An 8691-nucleotide genomic window follows, 5' to 3' on the forward strand; every position below is an offset into this window, starting at 1 on the left:
ATTTAAAAAATGAGATCTTTTGTCAATACCACAATACCCCATAATATTGTCAAAGTGGAATTCTGTTTTTTTTTTTTTTTTTTAAGTATTCAAACCCTTTGTTATTTAGGCAAGCCTAAATAAGTTAATGAGTAAAAATGTGCTTAACAAGTCACAATAAGTTGCATGGACTGTGCAATAATAGTGTTTAACATGATTTTTAAATGACTACCTCATCTCTATACCTCACACTGTAAGCTCCCTCAGTCGAGCAGTGAATTTCAAACACTGATTCAACCACGAAAACCAGGGAGGTTTTCCAATGCCTCTCAAAGATGGGCACCTATTGGTATATTGGTAGATGGGCATAAAAAAAAGCAGACATTGAATATCCCTTTGAGCATGGTAAAGTTATTAATTACACTTTGGATGGCGTATCAATACATCCAATAAATCAATACATCCAGTCACTACAAAGATACAAAGATACACTACCTAGAAAGACTCAGCTGTAATCACTGCTAAAGGTGATTCTAACATTGACTCAGGGGGCTGAATAATTATCTAATCAAGATACTGTATTTTAGTGTTTTATTTTATCTTCTTTTTTTGTACAAATGTTAGAACTTTTCTTTCACTTTGACATTATATAATATTTTGTGTAGATTGTTGACAAAAATTACAATTAAATCCATTTTAATCCCACTTTGTAACACAACAAAATGTGGAAAAAGTCAAGGGGTGTGAATACTTTCTGAAGGCACTGTATATCAGGCCTATAATGAACTGAAAATCTGTTAGACTATTCAAATGGCGGTGTTATTTTATTTTCTCAGTGTGTTACTTATAGTTGAATGTGTTCCTTTTAGTTAAATAATATCTCAATTCAATGTGTGTGTAGGCCTACCCTCCCTACACAATATAAATTGTGTCAGATGAGCATTATTGTTGCTCACCTGCATTGAAGCTAAAAATAAGATATTTCCTTTTAATCAAGTATTAATTTAAAATTAAAATAGCGCGTTTGCATTGAAGTTTGATGATTAAAATGTATTTACCTCGTTGGAAAAGCTTAATTATGTTATTTCAGTCAGTGTTTGAAATTGATGTCTATGAACTACAGGAACTAAGGGACTTTTGAAGTTTAGCACTCAACTCCATATCTGGCCAATCACATTTCACGTCGCTACTGACGTCAGGTCCTCTGACCTCAGTTTGTCAGTGGAATTTTTTCTTCGGGACACAGCAGCTAGCGGCGCCATATTGAAAGACACAAATTATTTTCATATACGCCTAAAATATCTAATTTGCCAAGATGCTGTACCTAGAGGATTACCTCGAGAGTGAGTATTTACGTTTATTTTACGCCTGGGTGGTATTATTTGTGTATTTACTGTCGTAAATGTGCATAATTTTAGCCGAAGCGCGCCCGGACTGTTAGCCTAGCCATGCTAACTCCTATATTCGCTTTTTCTTCTCGCTGGCAGTGATCGAGCAGCTACCCATGGATCTCCGCGACAGGTTTACGGAAATGAGAGAGATGGACCTGCAAGTTCAGAGTATGCACTGTTACAGCGTGACAGTCTACAAACACTTCACCGGCGAGCATTTTTCAAGTTGAAAAACACATTCTCAGTTTCGCAATTTTTGGGCTCATGTAGATAAGAGTCAAACTCTTAAAACTAATTAGTGGCCAAATAAAAATGTGTTAAATACAATGTTTTTATTTGTATAGTATAACATTGCAACAACTTTCAGTAACCTGAGAAAGTTAACGTTAATGGGTTTGTATGATTCTAGTTAGGGTTAGAAATTACAACATAAAACCATGTTATATTTGTTATCCGTATAGAGGTCCAACTAACGTTTGCTGATCATATGTGCATGCACAGAAGTTGAACAATGAATGTAAACAAAACAGGGGACATGGATTCGGAGCGTACACATCACATGTAGTATCAACGTTATACATTTTCTACTTAACATTTTTTTTCATGTGACTATGACTAGCTACATATACGCGAACTGTTTGCTAACTAGAACATGCACCAATATTAATTTAGTGGGGTACTTTCCATAGGGGGTACTTGAGAAGACTAAGGAGACCATAGGCCTACTGGTATAATGCACATGAGTGTGTACTCAAAAAATTGGGGGTACAGTAATGGAAAAAGGTTGGGACCCACTGATGTATTAAAGTTGGTTCGGTTCACTGGTAGCTTTAATCACAACATTCTGGTCCACAGACACCGCATGTAATATTAGCCCTTCTGGTCAGCATTGAAGTACAAATCGATATGAATTCTTCCACATGCATGCAGAGTATAACCCCATATGATTAGTGCCTCAGACACACCTGTCCAGATAACTCACCCCTCCCATTTGCTGTAGATGCCATGGACCAGTTGGAGCAGAGGGTGAATGAGTTCTTTGTCAATGCAAAGAAGAACAAGCCAGAGTGGAGGGAAGAGCAGATGGGAGTCATCAAAAAGGTGCCAAATAAGTCTCAGATTATGTATATTTCCCTTTTCAAAAATACAGTTTTGTTCTTTTAATCCCATAAATGTTTTACAATAAGCTGTACTACAACACTTTTTGTGTTTATTCTTTGTGCTTTGTCATTTGCATTTTAGTCATATAACAGACACTCTTATCCAGAGCTACTTAAAGTTAGTGCATTGATCTTAACATAGCTAGGTGGGATAACATATCACAGTCATAGTAAGTACATTTTTCCTCAATAAAGTAGCTATCAGCAAAGTCGGAGCTAGTAAGAGGAATAAAACAAGTGCCAGTGTTGGTTTACCAAATGGTTGATTTTTTTTTTTTTGGTGGTTTCAGCCTTTGACTGCTTTTTCTCTGTTTCAGGATTATTATAAAGCATTGGAGGATGCAGATGAGAAAGTACAGCTGGCCAATCAGATTTATGATCTGGTGAGTTGGAATTTGAATGCCAAGACGGAGCTCTGTCTAACGATGTCTGGTTTGTCTAATGGGTCATGAGAAACCACTTCTATGAAAAGGTAGGGACAAGGGGAGTTAGAGGAGAATCTTTATCGCTGGTGGCCTTTTTCAGGATGATTTGTGGGTGCATGTCACCACAAAAATATAAAATGTTCTGTTCAGGACTGTGCGGTCTGTGCCACTAGGTGGCAGTCAAACAATGTGAATCATTTGGAAGTCACTAAAATGTCATTCTTTTCAAGTGTTTCTAATGTTTGTTTAGATATTGACGTCTCTATCTTTTGATATTGATCTATTTCATAGTGAATATTCAATGTGTAAAATCTTGGGGGGTTTGTTCAACATCTATATTGTGGGGTATGAACAGTATGGTATATAATGGGGTGTGTGTTGCAGGTGGACCGTCACCTGAGGAAGCTGGATCAGGAGCTTGCTAAGTTCAAGATGGAGCTGGAGGCTGACAACGCTGGCATCACCGAGATTCTGGAGAGACGTGAGTCATATCTGTCTATCGCAACACCACAGAAGCCCCGCCCCCTTCATCTTATCCTGTTTTGGCTTGGGGGCAGTATTTTGACGTCTGGATGAGAAGCGTGCCCAAAGTAAACTGCCTGTTACTCAGGCCCAGAAGCTAGGATATGCATATAATTGGTCGATTTGGATAGAAAACACACTAAAGTTTCCAAAACTGTTACAATAATGTCTGTGAGTATAACAGACCTGATATGGCAGGTGAACACCTGAGGAAAATCCATCTAGGAAGTGGGATTTTTTGATGTGGGTAGTTACAAATTGAATGCCCATAGAGTATCCGGATTGCAGTTCCTATGGCTTCCACTAGATGTCAACAGTCTTTAGACATTTTTTCAGGCTTGTTTTCTGAAAAATTAAGAAGAATGAGACCATTTTGTCGGTGGACTGTAGAATCAAGCAGAGCTGTTTTTCCTTTCTATTGAATACTCTATTGTCCGGTTGAAATATTATTGATTATTTAGACAATAGACAACCTGAGGATTAATTATAAGCATCCTTTGACATTTTTCGATGAACTTTACAGGTATTATTAGGATTTATTCGTATGCATGTTTGACAGCCTTTGAGCCTGTGGATTACTGAACAAAACGTGCCAACAAAACTTAGTTTTTGGGATATAAAGAGGTACTTTATCGAACAAAACAAACATTTATTGTGTAGCTGGGACTCTTGTGACTGTAACCAGATGAAGATCTTCAAAGGTGAGTGTTTCTGTATTTTGAATTTGGCGCTCTGCAATTTCACCGGATGTTGTCGAGGTGGGTCGCTAGTGGAACGCCTGCGCCAGAGAGGTTAACTCTCTTGGCCCTGTCAGAATGTTGGGCTGACAGGCTGCTTTTTTTCTAGTCTTGTTTCGGTTGCGATAGTGGGATGGTATCAATCTTCCCATCGGGATATTTCAGCCCTGCTAGGGGGCAGTATTGACCTAAAAATGACCCTGTTAAGTCAACTGTTGTGTCTGTCAGTGTTGTCACTGACAGCCAGCTCTAACATTCTCTCTCCTCTATCAGGATCCCTAGAGATGGACAGCCCCTCTCAGCCCGTCAACAACCACCACGTCCACTCACACACCACCGTGGAGAGTAAGTACAAGTCTTGGCTGTTTGGCTGACTTTCTTTTGAAGTTGCATGTCGGAAGAAAAATGTATATTGACTAAAGCGCTTTGTTTGTATAGATTATTTGCTGCTTTCCTATGCAAGGTCATGAAGGTAGTAATTCACGTTGTGTTTGTGTGTGACAGAGAGGAAGTACACCACGCAGCCGAGCCACCACACTACAGAGCACGTCCCGGAGAAGAAGTTCAAATCTGAAGCCCTGCTCTCCACACTCACGTCAGACGCCTCCAAGGAGAACACACCTGGCTGTCGCACCAACAGCACGACGTCAGCCTCTAACAACGTGTACAGTGTGAACTCATCCCAGCCCCTGGCCTCCTACAACCTCAGCTCTCTGCCTCCTGGGCCCGGGGCTGGGGCAGGGGCCATCACCATGGCTGCAGCGCAGGCTGTACAGGCCACCGCACAGGTATAAACACACACATTCTCTCTCTTTCTCACACAGACATACACCCAACTCCATGGCCCTCTGATTTATTCAGATGTGTGCTGCATTGATGGGGGTCAGTATCTTGACCCAGACTGTCTGTTCTGAGGATGATCTTATCTGATTAGGACAAATGTCCTTGAATGTGTAACTGATGTGTGTCCTATGACTGTAACTAACCCTGTTCATGGCTATGTGTGTCTCTCTCTACCTGCCTTTCTCATCTTCTTTCCCTCTCTGTACCCTCCTTCCCCTCCCCTCTCCATGTCAGATGAAGGAGGGCAGGAGGACTAGCAGTCTGAAGGCCAGCTACGAGGCCATTAAGAACAATGACTTCCAGCTAGGGAGGGAGTTCTCCCTGACCTCCCGGGATACCACGGGGGCCTACTCCACCTCTGCCCTGGCCAACACTCTCACCCAGACCCTCACCCCCGCCGGCTCAGCCATCGCCTCCGACTCCCGCGGTGGACGCAAGACCAAGTACGACACAGCTTATATGCATACGCACACACACAGCCCCCGTACACTCAGACAAGCATGACAAGCCCTAGCTGGTGGTCTTCTCCAGTGATATCACATCATTTCATGCCTTATTAAACCGTGTCAATCCACCCTGCATCACCCCACATCGGATGAACAGATGTCATGCCAAATCATGCGACATCATTTCAGTGTCCAGTCCCATGATGTTATGCCACATTATGCCAGCCATGCTTTCCAACTCCACCCCCACAGCATGAATGAATAAATAAATTAACCTGTTAGGCTGGCTGGCCCGACATCGGTACACTTATGACAACATCCAGCTCAATTGCAGGGCGCGAAATTCAAAATCTATTTTTTTTTTATATTTAACTTTCACACATTAACAAGTCCAATACAGCATTTGAAAGATAAACATCTTGTGAATCCAGCCAACGTGTCTGGTTTTTAAAATGTTTTACAGCAAAAACACCACGTATATTTATGTTAGTTCACCACCAAATACAAAAGAGGACAGGCATTTTTCACAGCACAGGTAGCATGCACAAAGCCAACCTAACTAACCAAGATCCAACCAAACAAACCTAGAAACAACTTCCTCAGATGACAGTCCTATAACATGTTACACAATAAATCTATGTTTTGTTCGAAAAATGTGCATATTTGAGCTATAAATCAGTTTTACATTGATGCTACCATCATAGCTACAGTCAGAAATAGCACGGGAGTAGCCAGAGTAAATACAGACACCAACGTCAACTACCTAATTACTCATCATAAAACATTTCAGAAAAATATATGGTGTATAGCAAAATGAAAGACAAAGATCTTGTGAATACAGACAATATTTCCGATTTTTTTTTAAGTGTTTTACAGCGAAAACACAATATATCGCTATATTAGCTTACTGCAATAGCCAACACACAACAGCATTGATTCCAAGTAATCGGTAGCGATAGCACAGTTCGACAGATATATGAAATAGCATCCCAAATTGGGTCCTTATCTTTGTTGGTCTTCCATCAGAATGTTGTAAAGGGGTCCATTGTCCAGAACCGTCTTTGTTTGGATCCAGAACAAACTATTTCCCTCTTGAATTAGCAAGCACACTGGCCGTGCGGCGCTAACCTCTCCTTCTTGAACAAATTCTTCCAACGCAGTCCCGAATAAATTTCAATAATATAATTAAACTATATTGAAAAAAACATACTTTAGGATGATATTGTGACATGTATCAAATAAAATCGAAGCCGGAGATCATATTCACCTATAACGACGGTTTTCCAGGACGCAATTCCAGGTCCAACTTCGCGCCTTCGAGAAAAAAAATAATGGCGGACCTCTCACTCCAAGAGGATGTATTCAATCCCAGAACGAGATATTCAAGTCATTTCTGCTCTCACTTCCGCATGACACCCAAGGGAAGGTGTATGACGTGTTTCTATAGTCCCAAGTGACATGCCCTTTTATAGACAAGCTCTTGAAAAAAGAGCTTTTGGAAATCTCACTTCCGGATAGGAAATGGGCTGCAGTAAGAGTTCTGGTTCACTTAGAGAAATAATTCAACCGGTTTAAGAAACTAGAGACTATTTTCTATCCAATAGTAATGATAATATGCATATTGTACGAGCAAGAATTGAGTAGGAGGCCGTTTGAAATGGCCACCTCTTTCCAGGTTACTCAATGCTGCCCCTTGCAGCCATAAGAAGTTAAGATGAAAAATGGAGATCTCGTCTAAACTGTTCCTGTCTTTTCTCCCCCTCCACAGAGGCAACACCAAGTCTTCCAACCACCAGTCGTCGTCGTCCTCCTCGTCTTCGTCCCTGTCGTCGTGCTCCTCTTCTTCAGCCCTGGCCCAGGAGCTGTCGCAGCAGGCCTCGGCCCTCCCAGAGTCTGAGACCAACAACCAGGTGGACTGGACCTACGACCCCAACGAGCCCCGCTACTGCATCTGCAACCAGGTACACACACATCCAGAGACACTCTCTCTCACACTGGACAGCACACACCTACAGCTGACAGATTAACTAAAATGGCTTCTCTCTTGTTAAAGGTGTCTTATGGCGAAATGGTGGGCTGTGATAATCAAGACGTAAGTACCCATTTCCATTTGGGAGTGCTTTTCTCATGTTCTACAACTGTTACCACACTACTTTCACATAGGACTTTGTCAAATGAGAGATGAGGTATGAGAGCTAACCTGAGTGCCCTGTGTGTGTTTGTGCAGTGCCCCATCGAGTGGTTCCACTACGGCTGCGTGGGCCTAACAGAAGCCCCCAAGGGGAAGTGGTACTGCCCCCAGTGTACTGCCGCCATGAAGAGGAGAGGCAGCAGGCACAAATAGACAACCCACCTCTACTACCCTGCTCCTCATCCAGGCCCACCCCCCATCCCACACCCCTACCCCGCCAAACCAACTGTCAATGCTATATCAACTGTAGTTCCTCCCAAACAAGTGTGTGTACCTGTTGTGGACACACACAGTATTCTTATTCACCTGCCTCTCTGTGTGACCTCTCAGGGGTCAAAACAGTGGGGTCAAAGGTTGTTATTGCAGGGTCAGTCCTGTGTGAATATTTGGATGAGACACCTGACTGGAAAATCAAAACGAGCCAAGACTTCCTGAAACCGCACCCCCTGGTTGGGTGTCCATTGTCCCCCTCCTGAATGTTTAGCCTCGGTGCACCCCTTCTCTCCCCCATTCATCAGACATTCCTCGCCTTTCCCCTTGTGACAGGAAGGGCCACACCCCTCCTGCTTCCAAGCACGACTGCAACAAGAAGTGCTCATTACAGTAAAATTACACAGACTGGGAAATGTAGTCCATGGGTTTTTATTGGACTACAAAACCCAACCCCTCTACAAGTTTTAATTTGAATTCTGAAACGAATTGATGAGACGCAACTATGACTTTGAAAATATGAGGGTGATGATTGGGACGGTGGTCATTTCAGGTAAAGTATGGATGAATATGAGTGACCCTCCACCGTTGAGTCCTGTAAAGCTGAAGAGTTCGGAATGTATAGTGTAAGATCAGTCGTAACTGAAGCGTGTATGTCTGTGAGTGTAAGTGTTTCTGTATGTGCGTGTGTATGTGTCACTAGTCATTCTGTACTGAGATGGTGTGTAAAAATTTCCAGAGATGTAGAGAAAAACAAATCCAATAAAGTGATCAAGTTCTTTTGGTA

The 8691-nt window shown here is 42.0% G+C and overlaps 1 protein-coding gene across 2 annotated transcripts; it reads left to right on the forward strand.

Moving 5' to 3' along the window:
- Nucleotides 1–1193: 1193 nt before the first annotated feature.
- Nucleotides 1194–8691, forward strand: LOC129838454 (inhibitor of growth protein 3-like). Of its 2 annotated transcripts, XM_055905404.1 has the most exons (11): nucleotides 1194–1322; nucleotides 1467–1538; nucleotides 2371–2471; nucleotides 2848–2913; nucleotides 3340–3436; nucleotides 4488–4559; nucleotides 4719–5002; nucleotides 5292–5500; nucleotides 7272–7464; nucleotides 7557–7595; nucleotides 7731–8691. In XM_055905404.1, the coding sequence occupies exons 1-11, from the start codon at nucleotides 1295–1297 to the stop codon at nucleotides 7845–7847; spliced, it is 1278 nt and encodes a 425-aa protein (XP_055761379.1). In that variant the 5' UTR covers nucleotides 1194–1294; the 3' UTR covers nucleotides 7848–8691. The 2 variants fall into 2 exon arrangements, with proteins under 2 accessions (XP_055761379.1, XP_055761380.1); XM_055905405.1 differs by lacking the exons at nucleotides 1194–1322; nucleotides 1467–1538; nucleotides 2371–2471; nucleotides 2848–2913 and adding an exon at nucleotides 2924–3002.

This window comes from Salvelinus fontinalis, chromosome 39 (assembly GCF_029448725.1).
Source record: "Salvelinus fontinalis isolate EN_2023a chromosome 39, ASM2944872v1, whole genome shotgun sequence".
Classification (NCBI taxonomy): domain Eukaryota; kingdom Metazoa; phylum Chordata; class Actinopteri; order Salmoniformes; family Salmonidae; genus Salvelinus; species Salvelinus fontinalis.